This window comes from Pimephales promelas, chromosome 3, assembly GCF_988280905.1.
Source record: "Pimephales promelas chromosome 3, fPimPro1.hap1.1, whole genome shotgun sequence".
NCBI classification, from domain to species: Eukaryota; Metazoa; Chordata; class Actinopteri; order Cypriniformes; family Leuciscidae; genus Pimephales; species Pimephales promelas.
Genome location: NC_142771.1, coordinates 27,015,545 through 27,037,560, shown reverse-complemented (window position 1 = coordinate 27,037,560; position 22,016 = coordinate 27,015,545). Strand labels below are relative to the sequence as shown.

The 22,016-nt window shown below is 39.3% G+C and overlaps 1 protein-coding gene across 1 annotated transcript; it reads right to left on the bottom strand.

The window, feature by feature from the left end:
* Window positions 1-6,612: 6,612 nt before the first annotated feature.
* Window positions 6,613-20,404, bottom strand: traf7 (TNF receptor-associated factor 7). Its single transcript, XM_039687118.2, has 21 exons — window positions 20,284-20,404; window positions 19,165-19,299; window positions 19,008-19,065; window positions 18,563-18,648; window positions 16,734-16,850; window positions 16,505-16,597; window positions 16,232-16,265; window positions 15,158-15,341; window positions 14,912-15,046; window positions 14,584-14,801; window positions 14,423-14,496; window positions 14,278-14,326; window positions 14,064-14,191; window positions 13,888-13,970; window positions 13,674-13,713; window positions 11,597-11,713; window positions 11,102-11,224; window positions 9,159-9,278; window positions 8,931-9,062; window positions 8,729-8,848; window positions 6,613-8,425 (listed from the first exon to the last, which is right to left on the bottom strand). The coding sequence occupies exons 3-21, from the start codon at window positions 19,057-19,059 to the stop codon at window positions 8,411-8,413; spliced, it is 1,920 nt and encodes a 639-aa protein (XP_039543052.2). The 5' UTR covers window positions 19,060-19,065; window positions 19,165-19,299; window positions 20,284-20,404; the 3' UTR covers window positions 6,613-8,410.
* Between the last annotated feature and the right edge of the window lie 1,612 nt (window positions 20,405-22,016).

The following is a 22,016-nucleotide window of genomic DNA, read 5'->3' as shown; positions in this document are numbered from 1 at the left end:
AGCTGAGATATCGAAAATCAAAATTTCGACCCGAAAAAAAAAAAACGACAGTGTTACCCCTTACGTTTTTTTTTTTGGGGCGAAAAATTAAGTATCCCCAATCTTCTCAAAACTTTGGATTCTGATAGAGGGCCATGAGACTTAGTCCTGAGTGCAACAATGGAAGCTCTAGACCCTTCCAGAGCTGAGATATCGAAAATTCAAAATTTCGACCCGAAAAAAAAAAAAAGTGTTACCCCTTACGTTTTTTTTTTTGGGGCGAAAAATGAAGTTTCTCCAATCTTCTCAAAACTCTGGATTCTGATAGAGGGCCATGAGACATAGACCTGAGTGCAACAATGGAGGCTCTAGACCCTTCCAGAGCTGAGATATCGAAAATCAAAATTTCGACCCGAAAAAAAACGACAGTGTTACCCCTTACGTTTTTTTTTTTTTGGGCGAAAGATTAAGTATCCCCAATCTTCTCAAAACTCTGGATTCTGATAGAGGGCCATGAGACTTAGACCTGAGTGCAACAATGGAGGCTCTAGACCCTTCCAGAGCTGAGATATGAAAAATCAAAATTTCGATCCGTAAAAAAAACGACAGTGTTACCCCTTACGTTTTTTTTTTTTGGGCAAAAAATTAAGTATCCCCAATCTTCTCAAAACTCTGGATTCTAGGATTCTAGGTCTAAGTCTCATGGCCCTCTATTAGAATCCAGAGTTTTGAGAAAATTGGGGATACTAAATTTTTCGCCCAAAAAAAAAAAAAAACGTAAGGGGTAACACTGTCGTTTTTTTTTCAGGTCGAAATTTTGATTTTCGATATCTCAGCTCTGGAAGGGTCTAGAGCCTCCATTGTTGCACTCAGGTCTAAGTCTCATGGCCCTCTATCAGAATCCAGAGTTTTGAGAAGATTGGGGATACTTAATTTTTCGCCCAAAAAAAAAAAAACGTAAGGGGTAACACTGTCGTTTTTTTTTTGGGTCGAAATTTTGAGTTTAGATATCTCAGCACTGGAAGGGTCTAGAGCCTCTATTGTTGCACTCAGGTCTATGTCTCATGGCCCTCTATCAGAATCCAGAGTTTTGAGAAGATTGGGGATACTTAATTTTTCGCCCAAAAAAAAAACGTAAGGGGTAACACTGTCGTTTGTTTTACGGGTCGAAATTTTGATTTTCGATATCTCAGCTCTGGAAGGGTCTAGAGCCTCCATTGTTGCACTCAGGTCGAAGTCTAATGGCCCTCTATCAGAAAAATTTAATATCCCCAATCTTCTCAAAACTCTGGATTCTGATAGAGGGCCATGAGACTTAGACCTGAGTGCAACAATGGAGGCTCTAGACCCTTCCAGAGCTGAGATATCGAAATTCAAAATTTCGACCAGAAAAAAAAACGACAGTGTTACCCCTTACGTTTTTTTTTGGGCGAAAAATGAAGTATCCCCAATCTTCTCAAAACTCTGGATTCTGATAGAGGGCCATGAGACATAGACCTGAGTGCAACAATGGAGGCTCTAGACCCTTCCAGAGCTGAGATGTCGAAACTCAAAATTTCGACCCGAAAAAAAACGACAGTGTTACCCCTTAAGTTTTTTTTTTTTGGGCGAAAAATTAAGTATCCCCAATCTTCTCAAAACTCTGGATTCTGATAGAGGGCCATGAGACTTAGACCTGAGTGCAACAATGGAGGCTCTAGACCCTTCCAGAGCTGAGATATCGAAAATCAAAATTTCGACCCGAAAAAAAAACGACAGTGTTACCCCTTACGTTTTTTTTTTTGGGCAAAAAATTAAGTATCCCCAATCTTCTCAAAACTCTGGATTCTGATAGAGGGCCATGAGACTTAGACCTGAGTGCAACAATGGAGGCTCTAGACCCTTCCAGAGCTGAGATATCGAAAATCAAAAGTTCGACCCGAAAAAAAAAACGACAGTGTTACCCCTTACGTTTTTTTTTTTGGGCGAAAAATTAAGTATCCCCAATCTTCTCAAAACTCTGGATTCTGATAGAGGGCCATGAGACTTAGACCTGAGTGCAACAATGGAGGCTCTAGACCCTTCCAGAGCTGAGATATCGAAAATCAAAATTTCGACCCGAAAAAAAAACGACAGTGTTACCCCTTACGTTTTTTTTTTGGGGCGAAAAATGAAGTTTTTCCAATCTTCTCAAAACTCTGGATTCTGATAGAGGGCCATGAGACATAGACCTGAGTGCAACAATGGAGGCTCTAGACCCTTCCAGAGCTGAGATATCGAAATTCAAAATTTCGACCCGAAAAAAAACCCGACAGTGTTACCCCTTATGTTTTTTTTTTTTTTTTGGGCGAAAAATTAAGTATCCCCAATCTTCTCAAAACTCTGGATTCTGATAGAGGGCCATGAGACTTAGTCCTGAGTGCAACAATGGAGGCTCTAGACCCTTCCAGAGCTGAGATATCGAAAATCAAAATTTCGACCCGTAAAAAAAACGACAGTGTTACCCCTTATGTTTTTTTTTTGGGCGAAAAATTAAGTATCCCCAATCTTTTAAAAACTCTGGATTCTGATAGAGAGCCATGAGACTTAGCTCTGGAAGGGTTTAGAGCCTCCATTGTTGCACTCAGGTCTAAGTCTCATGGCTCTCTATCAGAATCCAGAGTTTTGAGAAGATTGGGGATACTTAATTTTTCGCCCAAAAAAAAAACGTAAGGGGTAACACTGTCGTTTTTTTTACGGGTCGAAATTTTGATTTTCGATATCTCAGCTCTGGAAGGGTTTAGAGCCTCCATTGTTGCACTCAGGTCTGAGATATCGAAAATCAAAATTTCGACCCGAAAAAAAAACGACAGTGTTACCCCTTACGTTTTTTTTTTTTTGGGCGAAAAATTAAGTATCCCCAATCTTCTCAAAACTCTGGATTCTGATAGAGGGCCATTAGACTTAGACCTGAGTGCAACAATGGAGGCTCTAAACCCTTCCAGAGCTGAGATATCGAAATTCAAAATTTCGACCCGAAAAAAAAATCGACAGTGTTACCCCTTACGTTTTTTTTTTGGGGCGAAAAATGAAGTTTCTCCAATCTTCTCAAAACTCTGGATTCTGATAGAGGGCCATGAGACATAGACCTGAGTGCAACAATGGAGGCTCTAGACCCTTCCAGAGCTGAGATATCGAAAATCAAAATTTCGACCCTAAAAAAAAACGACAGTGTTACCCCTTACGTTTTTTTTTTTGGGGCGAAAAATGAAGTTTCTCCAATCTTCTCAAAACTCTGGATTCTGATAGAGGGCCATGAGACATAGACCTGAGTGCAACAATGGAGGCTCTAGACCCTTCCAGAGCTGAGATATGAAAAATCAAAATTTCGACCCGTAAAAAAAACGACAGTGTTACCCCTTACGTTTTTTTTTGGGGGGCGAAAAATTAAGAATCCCTAATCTTCTCAAAACTCTGGATTCTGATAGAGGGCCATGAGACATAGACCTGAGTGCAACAATGGAGGTTCTAGACCCTTCCAGAGCTGAGATGTCGAAACTCAAAATTTCGACCCGAAAAAAAAAAACGACAGTGTTACCCCTTACGTTTTTTTTTTTGGGCGAAAAATTAAGTATCCCCAATCTTCTCAAAACTCTGGATTCTGATAGAGGGCCATGAGACTTAGACCTGAGTGCAACAATGGAGGCTCTAGACCCTTCCAGAGCTGAGATATCGAAAATCAAAAGTTCGACCCGAAAAAAAAAACGACAGTGTTACCCCTTACGTTTTTTTTTTTGGGCGAAAAATTAAGTATCCCCAATCTTCTCAAAACTCTGGATTCTGATAGAGGGCCATGAGACATAGACCTGAGTGCAACAATGGAGGCTCTAGACCCTTCCAGAGCTGAGATATGAAAAATCAAAATTTGGACCCGTAAAAAAAACGACAGTGTTACCCCTTACGTTTTTTTTTGGGGGGCGAAAAATTAAGAATCCCTAATCTTCTCAAAACTCTGGATTCTGATAGAGGGCCATGAGACATAGACCTGAGTGCAACAATGGAGGCTCTAGACCCTTCCAGAGCTGAGATATCGAAAATCAAAATTTCGACCCGAAAAAAAAAACGACAGTGTTACCCCTTACGTTTTTTTTTTGGGGCGAAAAATTAAGTATCCCCAATCTTCTCAAAACTCTGGATTCTGATAGAGGGCCGTGAGACTTAGACCTGAGTGCAACAATGGAGGCTCTAGACCCTTCCAGAGCTGAGATATCGAAAATCAAAATTTCGACCCGAAAAAAAAACGACAGTGTTACCCCTTACGTTTTTTTTTTTTTGGGCGAAAAATTAAGTATCCCCAATCTTCTCAAAACTCTGGATTCTGATAGAGGGCCATTAGACTTAGACCTGAGTGCAACAATGGAGGCTCTAGACCCTTCCAGAGCTGAGATATCGAAATTCAAAATTTCGACCCGAAAAAAAAAACGACAGTGTTACCCCTTACGTTTTTTTTTTTGGGGCGAAAAATGAAGTTTCTCCAATCTTCTCAAAACTCTGGATTCTGATAGAGGGCCATGAGACATAGACCTGAGTGCAACAATGGAGGCTCTAGACCCTTCCAGAGCTGAGATATCGAAAATCAAAATTTCGACCCGTAAAAAAACCCGACAGTGTTACCCCTTACGTTTTTTTTTTTTGGGCGAAAAATTAAGTATCCCCAATCTTCTCAAAACTCTGGATTCTGATAGAGGGCCATGAGACTTAGTCCTGAGTGCAACAATGGAGGCTCTAGACCCTTCCAGAGCTGAGATATCGAAAATCAAAATTTCGACCCGTAAAAAAAACGACAGTGTTACCCCTTACGTTTTTTTTTTTGGGCGAAAAATTAAGTATCCCCAATCTTCTCAAAACTCTGGATTCTGATAGAGGGCCATGAGACTTAGACCTGAGTGCAACAATGGAGGCTCTAAACCCTTCCAGAGCTGAGATATCGAAAATCAAAATTTCGACCCGAAAAAAAAACGACAGTGTTACCCCTTACGTTTTTTTTTTTTTGGGCGAAAAATTAAGTATCCCCAATCTTCTCAAAACTCTGGATTCTGATAGAGGGCCATTAGACTTAGACCTGAGTGCAACAATGGAGGCTCTAGACCCTTCCAGAGCTGAGATATCGAAATTCAAAATTTCGACCCGAAAAAAAAAACGACAGTGTTACCCCTTACGTTTTTTTTTTTGGGGCGAAAAATGAAGTTTCTCCAATCTTCTCAAAACTCTGGATTCTGATAGAGGGCCATGAGACATAGACCTGAGTGCAACAATGGAGGCTCTAGACCCTTCCAGAGCTGAGATATCGAAAATCAAAATTTCGACCCGAAAAAAAAACCGACAGTGTTACCCCTTACGTTTTTTTTTTTTGGGCGAAAAATTAAGTATCCCCAATCTTCTCAAAACTCTGGATTCTGATAGAGGGCCATGAGACTTAGTCCTGAGTGCAACAATGGAGGCTCTAGACCCTTCCAGAGCTGAGATATCGAAATTCAAAATTTCGACCCGAAAAAAAAAAACGACAGTGTTACCCCTTACGTTTTTTTTTTTGGGGGCGAAAAATGAAGTTTCTCCAATCTTCTCAAAACTCTGGATTCTGATAGAGGGCCATGAGACATAGACCTGAGTGCAACAATGGAGGCTCTAGACCCTTCCAGAGCTGAGATATGAAAAATCAAAATTTCGACCCGTAAAAAAAACGACAGTGTTACCCCTTACGTTTTTTTGGGGGGGGCGAAAAATTAAGAATCCCTAATCTTCTCAAAACTCTGGATTCTGATAGAGGGCCATGAGACATAGACCTGAGTGCAACAATGGAGGCTCTAGACCCTTCCAGAGCTGAGATGTCGAAACTCAAAATTTCGACCCGAAAAAAAAAAACGACAGTGTTACCCCTTACGTTTTTTTTTTTGGGCGAAAAATTAAGTATCCCCAATCTTCTCAAAACTCTGGATTCTGATAGAGGGCCATGAGACTTAGACCTGAGTGCAACAATGGAGGCTCTAGACCCTTCCAGAGCTGAGATATCGAAAATCAAAATTTCGACCCGAAAAAAAAACGACAGTGTTAGCCCTTACGTTTTTTTTTTTTGGGGCAAAAAATTAAGTATCCCCAATCTTCTCAAAACTCTGGATTCTGATAGAGGGCCATGAGACTTAGACCTGAGTGCAACAATGAGGTTGGAAGTTTGTGCTGGGCAGCTCGTGCACAATGACCGTGACATTTTGGACTTTAGCCTGGTGTTCGCGGTGTTCGGAAGCCCCGAGTCCTGGCTGCTAAACTATTGTTGAAGATCCGCTCAGGAGTCATGTCAGTCGCTCAGATTCCCAACAGTAAATTTACTGATTCTTGTGATGAACATTTTGAGCCCCTTTGTGTACTCGTGCAGGAGGTTGGTGTGTCAGTTTTACATGTTGTAAATCATACAAATTGGTTTTGATTTAAAAAAAAAAAAAAAAAATTTAATAAATAAAAATTTGAAAACCCATACTTTGGAGACTATATTTGATTTTCAGTTTTAGATGCCAATGGTTAATTTGTTTTAATAAAAAAAACAACTAAATGCCATATAAAAATGTACAAACACATACTTTGAAGACCATAATTAAGGTAATTAAGAAAAAAAATACGTAATATGAAAAATTGTTGTTTATTACACATCTGCACACAGACTGATCATTCACTGTAACTTACAGCATTTGCGGCAGATCAGAAAACGACCACAGCGGCGTATTTGTAATGATTAGACACAGCTTCGACCATTGACTGAATAATCACTGTCCTTCATGTCAAATATACATTTCGAATTAATAATTGTTCCTAGATTAACAAAACCTGCAGCTCTCGTTGACTGAAATCCTATTGTAAATTTAATCCTCTGATCATTCGGAGTTCGGACTTGTTGTTTCTTTTACTGTCTATGGTTGTTTCCAGCCGTTTCGGCGCATGACATACGTCACTCACGACCACACATTAGCGATTGGCTATGGCAGATCGTGAGTGACTCTGGGCAGAACCAATAGATTTGAACTTTAATAGTGAACCCGCCTACAAGGAAGGAAACGTTTCTCAATTGAGGGAGGCCAGACTCTCTGTACAAATGAAATGTACTAGAGTCTGGTTGAACCAGGCTAGGCAATGTTTTCCCCCACAGGCTAAATTCACACCACGTGACGGGGCGTTCCCGGGGGCGTTCCCAGACCAACCGACTGTATCTATTAAAGGGATAGTTCACCGAAAAATGAAATTTCAATCAATTTACTCACTTTTGTGGAACAAAGATATTTTGACAAACTTTGATAACCAAACAGTCTTGGTGCACATTAACTTCCATTGTATGGAGAAAAACCCAAATTTCCTAAGATATATTTATATTTAATAAAAGAAAATGTCATAGAGGTTTGGAACAGCATGAAAACATTTTTTTTTTTTTTTCATTTTTGGGTGAACTGTCACTTTAAGCCCTCCATTGTTCCTTCAAAGTTATCCTGGGACGCTCAGTGATAATGAATCAGTGATGAGTTTCTGTACAAAATGATTTAGTAACTAAGCATGATTTACACTGTAAAAGTCTTATTAGCATGGTATGGGCAAAATCTGGCTTCCATGATAAACATGGAACCATGCATGAAGCAGTTGCGCCTTTGGTAAGGAAACATTGCATTATTTACACAAGCATGTTGGATGAGGAGGTCATTACACCGTCATACAAAGGTTTCACATCAGTCAACAGGCAGTTAGAAAATATCTGAGCAGTTCTGGGCGTTCAGTTGGCACTTTCAAATCGGAAATAAAAACATGGGCACCGTGTTGTCAATGCTCTGCTGTTTCAGGCCCAAGTTGGTTTAGTGTAGGTCTTCATTCAGCCCTGGGATGATGGTCACTCCATGCATCTCCACTGGCATCAGACTAAAGCTTAGGCACTCACTTAGTCATGAGACTGTGACTCACAAAGTTCATCAGTCATCGCAGCAACATTTCCGTGGTCTCCTGGGAACATGACCTTGGACTGGATTCAACTTATTTAGGAATTGAGTTGAAGTCTTACCAAATCTAAATCATTCTTTTGTAGGAAATGACATTATTTGTGCATATAAAATACAGTGTTGTCATGTTGGCTGCGCTCCGCTGGGTGTTAATTATAAGCAGGTTTGGAAGTTCTGTTTGCTGTTGAAATATGTCCGGTTGGTACAGTATGTGGAAAGCAAACAAGCACCATCCATCCAGCAAATAAACCCAGACGACATTTTACTGTAAAGTTCACACGGGACAGATTTCACTGTCAAAAATAAAAACATTTCCCATCCAATGTATGTTGCAATGTTCTCTTGAATAACATTATTCATACTCGTATATAAGTCTGAGCATCAGAGTTCATGTTGGTTGTGAGTTTCATGAGATTTGAAATACTAATAATGCTCAGAGGCCATATTTAGCATGTCCACACCTGAGGAAAGGAAACAGAATTATTGCCTCATTATTATTATATGTGTTTTTAGTTTAGTTTAATTTAAAATACTTAAATCTTTGCATAGTTCTATTTTTCATTAATTGACAGATTACTCAATTACCAAAAGAATTGTTAGTGAGAGCCCTAATCCACGCATTTTTTAAAAAATATATTGAAACGGCCATTCATTACTTAAGTCTTTTTTTTGTTGTATTTATAGCATTACATTTAAATGCTGTCAGGCTTGGCAAGATATGATTTCAAAGCCACATCCCCAAACTGGTTGTAAGAGCCTCTGACCTTTACTGTGCTGTCTACAGCTCCAGAGAACAGTCTTCCTCTGGATACAGCGAGCGCCGTCACACTGCCCTGGTGCCGCAGCAGAGTCTGGGTGCAGATCATGTTGTCCATGCTCCACACCTGCACAGGTAAAAATCAATACATTAGAGGTTTCTCGAATCCCCCCATTTCACATCCCATACTACACAAGCCTTGTCCTTACCCTGAGAGAGCGATCATAGGAGGCACTAAACACTTTGGTCTGATCAGGGGTGGAGATGACGGCCAGGGCGTACACTGTGCCCACGTGGCCCGTAAGCGTCCGCACCTGTTCTTTGGACTCAATGTCCCAAACCTTGTTCATATGGGAAGAAATGGCAATGTTAAAAATGTACTGACATTTCCAGGTTTTCCATATGTAAAGCCCTGCAGTGCAGACATTAATACTTACATGAATGAGGTTCTCATAGGTGCCACAAACTATATGGTGGTTGGTGACTGCAATGGAGTACACGCTGCCTCCAGAGGTCTGGAGCACATGCACACACTCCAGGGAACGGATGTCCCAGATCTGAGGGGAGAGAGCATACAGACCATTTCAGAAAAATCCATTTAATGTATTCACTCTAGATAGTATGTGAGCTTTGCATGATACATTAAAGAACGTGTTCAGATTCATTAAAAAAAAAATAACTAGAGGAGAACTACACTACTCATAATCCTGTAGAGAGATTTTCCATCAGAGAGAACCAATCAGAGAACTCACTGTTACCAGGAAGACGCGAAAAGTGCCAAAAAAGCTCAGCAGCCACCCACTCAGTGGAACAGGGGAAAAATTGAGTAGGTGTCCCAACACTCTCAACTTAAAGACTTAAACTTTCATCACTGTTGTATTCTATAGTAGTGTGCTCGTGTTCATTGTTTCTCTCTGTGAGCATTTGCCTGTAGTCTGCTTCCTGCCGGCAATCTCTGGAGCCTTAATTAGAAAACTTGAAACAAGCAGCTCGGGTTTATCGGTATCTGTTTTACAAACAACTCTGAGAGTTGCTCTTGTTTTTTACCAGTTACACTGAACAATAAAGGAATTCATGAAAAGAGCTTCCAATCTGATCTCAGCCCTGTTCTGTATACCCATCACAGGAATACAGATTCATTAAAAAATTCAGTACTGCCATATTAAAGCAATCGGACATAAAACTAATACACAAACAACGTGCATACGGTACATCCACACAGACCAAATAACTGAATTTACAAGGGATCCTATTCAAAACGTTTAAACCCATTGTGTATAAAAAAAAATAAAATAAAATATCAAAAAGTGTCTAATCCATTGAATTAATAAAACTAAAAATGGTATATTTATATACAATACATTCTACTGTACGTACTGTACTACTGTACTGGTCTCATTTTACTAGGCGGCCATCTTTGAAACACCTCTCTGGCAGCTGTTTCTGTCAAGCAAGTGCCGTTTCTATCTCTCTGGCCGCTTGCTGCATTTCATTATATAGGCTAACGATGAATATTTGCATTCAGAAGTTACACCGTTTGGGTGTAGGAGACCGTTTGTCTAGAGACCACATTCCTTTATGTGCCAGTTATCCCTAAACTCTTAAAAACCTTATTACTTTTTGTTTTACTTATTTGGAAATGAGACATTTGTACCAGATATTTGGAATAATATTAAACATGTATAATACTTCATGATAATCATTCACATTAAACCACTTAGATTCTTGGGTGAGTTTTGGTGATCTTCGCATGGGTGATGAGGGGGGCAAATGTAGATTAAAATGAGGGAGTTGAGATCTTCATCTAAATGGTGCACAAGGGGGAGTTCAAATGTTTTTCAGCCTCAGTTCTGCCAGTCTTACAGAAGAAACATCAAATTTTCCAAAGCTTTTGATTAAATATTTGAAATCACAAACAAAATCTGACAACTGTCTCATAAATTGTTTCTAAATGGTAAAATCATGACAAAATAAAAACCACATTTTTCAGGCTGGACCAGCCAATGCCATTTAGAGTTGCACAGTAAGATTTAATATTTAGTGGAACTAGTCCAAAAAATAGTTTGCAAAACTGCCCAATCTGGCAGGAAACCACCCAATCTGCAGGCTGCACGCTTAACTGGATGTCGTAGCAAGGGAAATGCCAGGCGATGGTTTAGCTAGATTTCCCCATGGTTTGTGTTGGATAGGTGTCGGATCATATTTTTTTCTCCCCTCCGATCTAGCGTTCTGGGCCAGTATCGGCAAGATACCGATGACGTAGATCGGATCGGGACATCCCTATAATTAATCAACCTGCATATTATATGGACTGGGCATTCCTGAAGCAACTGACAGAGCTGTTTTCTATTTAAACAATTCAAAGTTGAACACTTCTAACCTTTATGGTTTGATAAGATCCACTGTATAGATGATTCTGAGAAGCAACCAGAGCTCGAACCCAGTGATTCAAGCCAGTCAATTCCTTCTTTAGCTTCAGCTCAGTGCCCACAATATCCCACACCTACAGAGAGAAAGAAAGAAAGATGTTTCAACACTTAAAAAACATCCAGAATTGGAAAGTCCCAGAGAGATGAGATCATCCACTGTTAAGCCTCAACTCCCTCATTCCTCCCACACATCACCATGGTGATATTAGCACAGCATGTGCTCTTCAGATGAGCTCTCAGAGCCAAGTGGACCTAATTCTGCTTCACTCGTGCCTCAGTAACCCAAGTCTTTTCTCTTTTCTACTGGAGCACCGTTCATATCTCCACATCAGTTTAAGAAAATCGTACACATCAGCAAATGGAGCAGAATAAAGCTCATTATTATCTGCTTGATCAGGCTTGTGTCTGCAGACACGCACATCTTCTCTTCCGCAGGCACCACTGACCTTAATGGCTTTGAGAGAGCCGCTGAATAGCATGTTGTGAGAGGAGACCAGAGTGCACACAGGGTTGTCATGTGCCCGGATAGTGTTCACTTTCTGCAGGGTCTGGATATCCCAAACCTGAGGAAGAGAAAGTGCATATCTGCATTAGATTAACATGGACTGTGTCATGAACAGGAATGTGCCAGAATAGTCAATTAAAAGATACTGTGGCTACGTGTCGACTTGGAAATACTAGTCGTTTACTTTTTTTGGTTGCACATTTAATGTTTTGCTTTATATTTTGTATTAGCCGTTTAAATTCCTGTAATTTTAAAAACATTAACATTATTTTCAAAAAAGTGTATCTCTGGAACAGAAAACAGATTTTCTTTTTGCTCTGACACTTGCGTCGGGTTCAGAGAAATGTCCACTCGGAAACGGAGCAAGGTGAAGGGACTATTTTGAAAGTCTACTGTTACGTTCCCGTATCGCGTGTGTGTTCTTGTGTTTTTTCTTTTTTTTTCCGCTTTCTCTCTCTCTCGGTTACTTTCACTTTTGTAGGTACCCGTGACTGGCCAATTGACCTGTCAATCATCGTTGGCGCTGACGTCACCTCTTTTCGCCATCGCCAATAGGAACAGGCCACCTGGGGAATAAGAGTGCACGCCAGACGTCTCCACGGAAGCTCTCGGCTCGCTGAGACTCAAACCACGCTGCTCTCTGTCACTGTTGCGCTGCTCCTTTGTATACCCTGTTGAGGTTATGGTTTTCGTTCACTCGGTGTGATGTTAAGTAGTATGAGTGAATGCTCCCTGTGTTGACTCTCTGATTTTAGGTGACCTGCTCTACAGAGCTCAGTAGGTTACTAGTATGGAGAAGAGATAGACAGATAGCATGTCACGTGACATACACTGCACCACGCAGGGGTTTTCGATTCTGTTTAGTACACTAGGGTAGGGGCGAGCGCCACACTTTGTATTTCTGCTTCTGTTAGTTAGTGGAGACTAGATAGGGCGTCCTGGACGCTGAAGATTATTATTTTCTTCTTTATTTTCTTAGTTAGGATTAGAGGTTATTTAACAGCTAGACTTCATTTGGTTTTGTTCTTTTCTTTTCTTTGGCGCCGTCCACGTCTATCTTTTCTTCTTATTAACTTTATCCACCTTACAGAAATTCTGTATAACATGTCCATTTTTATATTTATGTTAATCTATATTCGTATAGATTAAATTCCTTTCACTTTTGCCACTGACCTTATTTGTTAAATAAAGGTTTTGGCTTTTTGCACAGTAAATCTGGTTGTAGAGTGTTTTTTGTACAACTCATGGTTTATGTAGGTTTCTCTATAATGTCATCTTTAAAATGTTGGACTCCCGAACCCCTGGACTAACTCGGGGGTCGTAACATCTACACAAAACTTCTCCGTTTTCTTCTATGGTGCTTGCTACTACCAGGTATGAGAGACAATACAGTATGAAATGTAATATCGAACTAAAGGAGAAACACTGAAACACTTAAACAGTTGCTATATCAACACCCTAACGCAAAGAATACGCTTAATGTATAGTCCACATCAAGCTTTTCATGCTATTTTGCCACCCGTCATGTGTACAGATACTTTCATAAACAAAAAGCGTGTTTAAAAACACGGCAAGTGGTTGCCGTGGTAACGAGCAACAGTACCTTACCATGCTGACTGATATGGACTAACTTTTATTTAATGAAATGTGTTTATAATAGGCGAATAGGTTTGAACTTTTTGGTCCTGTGCTGCCTATTGATTCAACTGATTGAAATAAATGTGTCTATAACACTAACATTGCTTAAGTTTAATATACAATGATCATAATGCAAGGCAAGCCTATAGCGTGTATCTGACCTAATTTTAGCACCATTCAGTATGGGATTTGACTTTTCATCTGATTAAGTAGTCTATTTCAAATGGATCGCATATACAGACTGTCTGGTGATACAGACTAGTCTGTTGCAAAATTTCAGGTTAAACTTTAATGAAATTAGTCATGGCGCACATCCCTAGTCATGATGAACAGGCCTGATAAGAATTAAGAACTGAAATATGCATTTCAGGAACACTCACAATGATCGTGCAATCAGCTGAGCCACTGTACAGCTTGTTTCTGCAGCAGAAAGGAGAAAAGAATATATATGATCTCATGTCCACTTAAAGCCAACATTCAATTTTTATTTCTAGCTGTAACATTTAATACACTACACTGACTAGCAAGGAAAAGTCGTTTCAGATTTCGATGAAAGATTATGAAAAATCTAAAAGTATTCCTCAAAATACTTACCCCTGAATGCACAATGCCAACACTATGCCATCATGGCCCTCAAGGGTCTTCTGGCACTTGTATGTGGTGCATGTGTCCCAAACCTACGTTGAGCACAGAAGTACAGAAGATTTACCTGGTTAAAGAGGGATTCTCAGAAACCAAAGGGACAGCTTGCTGATGGCAGTCGGAATTACCTTGATGGACTTATCTGATGACCCACTAAAGAGAAGATCACCGGTAGAATACACACACAGACACCACACCGGACCCTGGTGACCCACAAATGTACCCTTGCATTTGAAGATCTGCTGTGGGTCATAGGCTGCAAAACATTTCATACAGTCAGATGATGACATATTTCATTATATTCACAGAAATTAGGATTAGAAATGAGAACGAGACACTCACAGCCCAGTATACCCATATTGAGCCTGGCATTGATGTGGGACAGTTCATCCTGCAAAAAGAAGGGATGAGTTAGAAAGCTCTTAATACTGGAACACCAAAACTGTACGTCTCAATTTGGTAAAACCAGAGCGAAAAATACACCAACATTCAGCATGGAAGCATCTCGTCTGAACTCCATCAGATCTTCACTGAGCTTGCTCTGATTCTCATCCAGCACATCTGCCACATTAGCACAACAATTTGAACATTCAAGCATCTTTTGGCTTAAAAACAGTAAGCGGTTAAGAATTAGGTTTGTTTCCTCACCGAACTTGAGCTCCAAGTTCTTCTCCAGCTGGTCTAGTTTCTCAGAGAGTTTGCCCAGCATGGAGCGCAGGAACGAGATGTCCTGGTCCTTCTGCGCCAGTGTCACCTGCATCTCATGGAATCGGTCATCAGTCTGCTGGAGAAACTCCTTCAGCCCCTCGAACTTGCACACCTCCAGGTGTGTCTCGTATGTATCCTGATTCCCAATAAAGGTGCAACTGGAGAAAAGTCAGCAGTGATAAATTCAATGTTGTTTTATTTCCTCATTATGTGCAACATCATCTAAGAAACTGAAGGAAAGATTGTTAGCCTTTTCAAACTTCCGTACCCATATTTAGAATGAGGGCACTTGATGTGTTCACACTCTTTCAAATGGGCCTCCAGGTTCATGGTGAGCAGTGGAGGGCAGTTGGGGTTGTTGGGACAGCGAACAGGCCTGTAGTCACAGCTTACTTCATGATCTCTGCCACACACACACACAATACAGTGCAATTAAACCCTCTTCGCATGACTATGTTACAATAACAGAAATCAAACGCTGACATTGTGAAAGGAAATGAACCTGCATACTCACTTCCTGGTGCTTAGCTTGATGGTGAAAGGACAGCCAAGTGAGTCAACCTCAAAAGCACCGGGCTTGCCTGAGGCAGCTGGCCGACAGCCGTACTTGCAGTGGATGAAAAGCTCACCGATTTGCTCAGCCACTGCTATGTTATTCACTACCACTGTTAGCTTGGAGTTGTCCACCGGACATTTATCTGTGGAACCACAAGGTTATTGGCAAAACAAAATAGTTACCCTATGTTAAAAACATTTCTCAAATCAAGAGCGTGAAATTACAGATTCAGCATGGAGAGGAAATTAAACAGGAATAGAGACCTGCACTCATCCAAAATTAACTTAAAGCCACTTCCGCAAATGGCAAGCAAATTTAGAAATTGTAAATAGATATTTTAGACCCATTATTTTTTTTACATTCTGTTATCCAAGTTGCAGCCCTATGCTAAAATGCTCTAAATTTATTTTTTAACAACAATTTGCACTCCATGCTTGATTAATGGCAAAACAAATACAGATATTTGATCAATTTTGTATAAAATGTATTAAAAATAAAACCTGAAAAGTTCATATTTTTTATCAGCTATGTAAAGGTATTTTGCATTATTCTTCATATTTCAAATTTATATTTTTGTCTCTGTGACCATAAAATTATTAAACTCAAGACAATGAGCTCTAGATGGACAAAAAATATTGTGAATAAATATTTTCTGTAGTAGACAGTTTGTATAATATTGTAGACAGTTACAATATAACATTTTCAATACATGATTATCGTGGCCAAAAGAATTCATGATAAAGATATTATCACAATATATAAAGAAATCTAAAGAGCAAAATAACTCTATTTTGGCAAATGAATCACATCGATGAATGAATCATATTACGACACTCCTAGTTATGCCCTTTTATTTGAATCGCTCACATCAGCGCACCTATTCTCTTCAACTATTAACTGTTAAGTTTCCTAATAATAAAGGTACTGGCCAACTGCAATTTTAATTGTAATTGTGTAAATTGTCATCATAAACAGTCATCATGGGAAAGGTGAAAGCAAGACAAATGCGTAGAATACAAATGCTATGCTTACCTGAGGTCAAGGCACATCGCCTGCAGAAAGTGTGCTGAGGTGACAGAGGAAGACAAAGAGAGCACAATGAGAGTGAATAAGAGCTGAATTTTAAGCTATCAACAGACACTTGTATTATGGTGTTCAACAGCCTGACAGTGTCGTAGGAAACGGGTCAATGAGGCGTGCTGTTCACTGCCCAATATGACAGGAAATCAATACATGGCCTGAAACCAGATCATGAACGATAGCCCTATCCTGAGGGAGAGGTGAGGGGACGACTGGCTGACTCACTCCACAGGTCGTAATGACGGGGTCCTTGAACACGCTGCAGCACAGCTGGCAACAAAGCTTAACTGAGGGCTGCTCTGCAAACACCAGCGGCTCCTGGGTAAGAAAAGAGCAAGGGCGAGAGAGAGAGAAAGTCAATCTCCTGCTGGGCAAATGTGCATGTCTGACAGCCTTTAGCATCACCACGCTAGATCAACATGTGAAAAGGAAACCGAAGATTGCTGACACTCACTGTGTCTTCCTCTTCCTCGTGCAGGGAAAAGGTGGAGCGCAGTGACATGTTGGACTCGGAGTGCAGGGAGCGAATCGAGATGGCAGAGTCTGAGCGACGAGGGGTACTGATGGGCGGCTGCAGGGACAGAGTCAGTTTATTTGAGGTTTTTTGGTGCGTTTTTGTTTGTTTGTTGAATAACATCTAAAGGGTACTCCATAAAGCAGATTATGTGACACATCCGGGTAAGTGTAGTGATAAGTAAAAATATTACCTTAACTTCCAAAAAACAAAGCATTTACATTTTAATATTTAGCAAAAAAATTAATACTAATATATCATTTTAATACTTAGCAGCAATCAATTTAATTTGTGTTTGCATTACTAAAAAACTGATTAAAGGTTAAGATAAAATATTAAAAAATAATTGCGCCAATGACCAGTAGGTGGCAATATGCACTGATAATATAAATTGCAAAAGTCTTTCACTGCGTCCGAAATCGAATACTTCCCTACTGTATCATATGCGAAAATCAGTATGGCAAAAGAATAGTATGTATGAATAAATAGCATTTGAAAAACAGTAGGCAAAAAAAAGTCACCAGATAACCTACTACTTGCCAAGATTCTGAAGAGTGCTTTCGATAGACACTTTACTCTCCCAAGGGGGGAGAGGATTTATGAATGGAAAAGAAGCAACGTAACTGATGTTGGTAGGTCAAGTGACCGTAAAAACATGCTGACTGTAGTACATCCGAATTGCATTCATATTATCCATATTCTCACTCTATGTAAGAACATACTTTTTTTAAAGCTCGCAAAGTATTGGTGCATTCAAGTCATGTCGTAAAGATCGTTGTGGACGGTGGCGTTCAACTCGTAAATATCAGTGGAAAGCTCGGGATTTTCATTAAGCCCTGATCTTTACGAGTAAGAAACATCGCTGAATACCACAATACTCTTTTCTATATACAGCAAGCAAGCTAATTGCCTGCAGAAAATATGATAGCATTATAATATGTAACGATGAGTTGCCGAGATAACCTTTGACCTTTTCAAAATGGCAGAGAGCAACGCGAGAGTCGTGAATGGTAGAAATATGTACTATTCATGATAATATATATTTAAAATATACAGCATATTATTTACCGTTTGAGTTTTGATAAATCCTTTTCTTGCTGTAGCAGATGACTTAAGCAATCTAAAATAGTTTTAGCTAAATAACAGGTCTGGATCGCCATCTTTTTACCACATTACGACAACAAAAGCACTTGAAAAAACAATAGCATTTTGGACGCAGCGTTTGTTTTCACCATGAACATACTCAAAGTTTACTAAAATTACTCATGGTTGAATTTACGGAACAGATAATCGCAAGAAAGGTTTGGGTTAATCAACCGAGAGTTATGTGACAGTAAGTTAACCCTGCTTTCTGGAATACACAGCTTGGCATTACAAAAAGCATGCCCCCTATTCCCAAAATCCCACCCTACCATGAAAGATGTGTCACCAAAATCATCAATGCTAAAATCTGTACAACAAACAACAGGTTATGATGCTGGATATGGTCCTTAAAAACAACAACACCATCACTGTGGTGTCTGGGAAAAACAAAACAATATACATAGCCACTTCATAAACAGTCTAAAAATAATCAGAAACTAAAACACAGCAGGATAATTTATTAGATGCATTTATCAAAAACTAAGAACTGCCCAAACGGCAAATCAGCTAACCCAAAAGCCCACTGTGATGGACGTCAGCAATGACGAAAATGAGAGAGTTTTATTTCCCTTCCTCAGTATGTAAATGTGATTGGCTGTTTTGAAAAGAGATGGCGTTGTGATTACCATGCCATCATCGTCGTCACGAGGCGAGTAGGTCAAAGTGCTGGTGGATGAAGGGGTTCTACGATGCTGTTTGTAATTGGTTTCCGCTGAAAAGAAAGAGCACAGTTAGAAGCGACTGACTTAACCTTGTTGCTAGGCAAATGCTCATGTGGATTTCTGTCCAATCAACGCTGATCTAGGTCATTTTTAACACCAGTAATTACTTTCAAAAATGGTTTGAGGTACGACACTCAAAATGTAAATGTTAGTCAATTTGATCATCTTTATTTATTTTTAGGAAATTTAAAACAGCTGTACCATACATAATTTGTTATTATTTTGTTTCCCTGAGGACCACTTGCTTGCCTTCTTTTCCCCCAGCAATATATATATATATATATATATATATATATATATATATTATGCCTTTAATCTGTCTCCAAGTAGCCCAAGAGATAATGCTGACCTTTTGCTACTTGAGGGACAGCTGGAAACGTAGATCCAAAACTAGCTTCCATTTTGGCCTGCATAGAAAATTATGAAAGAAAATAACAATGAGATTTTTTGCCACTGAAGTCTTACTCTTCACATAACTCAAACACAAGTACACATCACACTCTTACCCGGTTGTTGATGTCAGGTGAGGGTACAGTGATAGTGGCACCTGCCACAGATCCTTCTGACAACCTAATCAAAGTGTGACTTGTTTACTACAGCTCATAATACAGCAAAGCCCTGTAGAAAAGATCTGCTGCAGCCTATAACATAAAAGGGAAAAAAATATCATATTATTACATATAATATATTTTGTTATAAAACAAGATATTATTGTACAGTCATAGGCATGTCTGTGATATACTATAGTTCTAAATAATACTATTGTAAACAGCACTGTGCTTATGTTTGCTATTTAGATACTAAATGAAATACCTTTTTTATAACCACAAGATCATTTCAAATAAACTAGTAGCAAAATGTGATTAAAATGGTAAAAAAAAAAAAAAAAAAAAAAACGTTTAAGAAATGGTGACCTGGTACAGAACCTATATAAACATACCGATATATAGCCTATTATCTTGACATTATTTTAAAATGCAAGAATTCAGAGACACCTTTTCCGTCAACTACCGATTCTCGCTTTGTATGTATGTGTAACGTTATATTAGACACATTTCACGACAACAGTGTCAAAACAAATCAAAACGTTTCATCTGTCAATATTAACACTGACGGAGGCTGTATGTCAGCAGAACAGAAATGACAACTGACACAGCATTAATGCTTTAGTTTTATTTATGTCTAGAAATTGTGAGATTCGGAATAGCGCAATCACAAATGCTGTTAAACTAGACAGCTGAGCTAACGTAAACTGTTTTGATTCACAGCCAAGATTGTGTTAGCGGGTGACTGCGAAAAATGGGACAATGTATTAGTTTCGGATTAAACGGCAATAAAGCACATAACGTTACTATGTTTACTACGCTATATTAACAGCAAACATGTTAAAAGACAAGCAAGCACGTACGTTTAAATATGTACTAATGATTCGCATGCCTAAAGTGAGCTGGCTAAGTTAGCTGTGTTTGCTAGCTGACGAAGTTGGTTTTTCGAACAGCTTTAATAAAACATCGGATTTAGCTTTACAAAATGTAGTAAGATAGACCGCTAGCTCTGCTATAGAAAAGACAAGCTGACAAGATACATATCGCATGTCTATTTAGACAAACAATGTAGGTTCTCACCATTGATGCTAAATCAAAGTCTGCAGATGGTCCAATTTTAATCTTTCTCTCACACGCCCAAGCTCACATACAAAGGGATTGTGGGTAATGTATTGCGGAAGAGCAAATAGGCTTCATTGTCTGGAATTGACTAACAACAAGTTCCTGGAATCGGCAACTGATTATTGAATATTCAAAAAGACGATCAGAACAATATGGTTAAATCGGGATTTTTGTTGGGTATTGTCCAAGTCACTTTAAGAGTTTAACGTCAACCATTTACTAACGTTAGTTGTGGGGATTTTGATTCATCTTAGTGAGTCGAATCTTGATTTACTCAACTGAGTCTTATTTAAGTCTTTTGTCTCCATGCCTTAAAGATAATAATATTAACAAAGCAATCACACGCCTTGAAAGGTGGAAGCTTTAATGGGGAACAAATAAGCATTGAAGTGAACGAGAGCGATTTGTTCACATGAAAGATTTGTTCAAAACACCGATTCGTTACCTTAAAAGATTCATTCATGAAGCAACACTAGTTACCATTCGACGACATGCACGTTACGTAACGTCACACACTTTGTTAGAAGATATTTTTGTTATGATAGTAAGTTATATATAATTCCGTTTTTGTGTACAACTTTACATGTAGCCCACGCAGTCTGTTATTCTGCATATATTACGATTCTGAGTCTACCATATTGAGTCAATTAGTTAAACGGAAGGGGGCGCTGTTTGCTCAGATCCCGAGTCCGGACATGTAATACACATTTCACGTAGCAGATCGGTAGTCTGGCAGCAGAAATGGTTCTATCACTAGGGCTATAATCTATTATTATACTCTTTATTATACTCTTGTGTCTACAGATGTTCTTTAAATTCTAAAATGCAGTTTTTGTCAATTATATTTTAGTGAAATATTTTGGAAATATTCCGTCATGTCTGTCAGGAATATTGTAGTAGGCTATTTTGTGAATATGCTGTGTGAAAATATAATACCTATAACTGTGTCCATTTAAATATATAAAATCACAATATACATTGATGACCTGCATTCACCTTGCTGGAGATGCTCAGTTATGCTGTTCTCAGAGCAGGCAAACCACTGAAGGCCAAAATAAATGCAGAAACGTTGTGAATGTAGAATATCTTAGGCTGCTACGGTCTTGATTCTTTTGAGCGGCAACCTCCATTAGAGTAGCTTATCCCCCTGCATTTGCACTATGTATTAAGGCACTAATGGCAGAGTTTCTCATGGACACCCATCAATTTAGAACACATGGGATATGTCTTTATCTTCAGAATGTGCTCCCAGGCTATTAAAAAGTATCTGTGTAAATTCTCTTGGATGAAGCATCACAGCCTCTATGCACGGTTGTCCAACCTGGTACTTAAGATACTCTTTGCACTGTTAAGCCAAAGAATAGCCTGCGGACCCATCAAAAGCTTGACCCCATCGGCAGTGCAGGAAGTTCTTCATTCAGGATCCATTAACCGTATTCAGAGCAGAGCTCCATTCTTGCCATTATGCCTGTGCAATAAATGATGGATGCAATAAAAATAGGATGTGCTAAAGTTAGATGACTAAGGGTGAACTGGCCAGTAGTCAATTTCTGCTTGTTAAACACAATATCTAACACCCTGAATGTAAAAATGCAAATTCAAACTGGTTAATGCATACAGCAAGACTCTAATAACATGTATTGAATACACTTTGAAAGCAGTCGGGTAGAAAATACTAGGCTACACAAATC

Bases quoted from the DNA above. Each gene is read 5' to 3' on its own strand.
- traf7 (XM_039687118.2), bottom strand. From the start codon at position 19,059: ATGGAAGCTAGTTTTGGATCTACGTTTCCAGCTGTCCCTCAAGTAGCA. The intron at 15,047-15,157 runs GTGAGTATGCAG...TGTGTGTGGCAG, and splicing joins ATCAAGCTAAGCACCAGGAA to AGATCATGAAGTAAGCTGTG. The intron at 14,327-14,422 runs GTTGGTGTATTT...TTCTTTTTGCAG, and splicing joins GAGATGCTTCCATGCTGAAT to GATGAACTGTCCCACATCAA.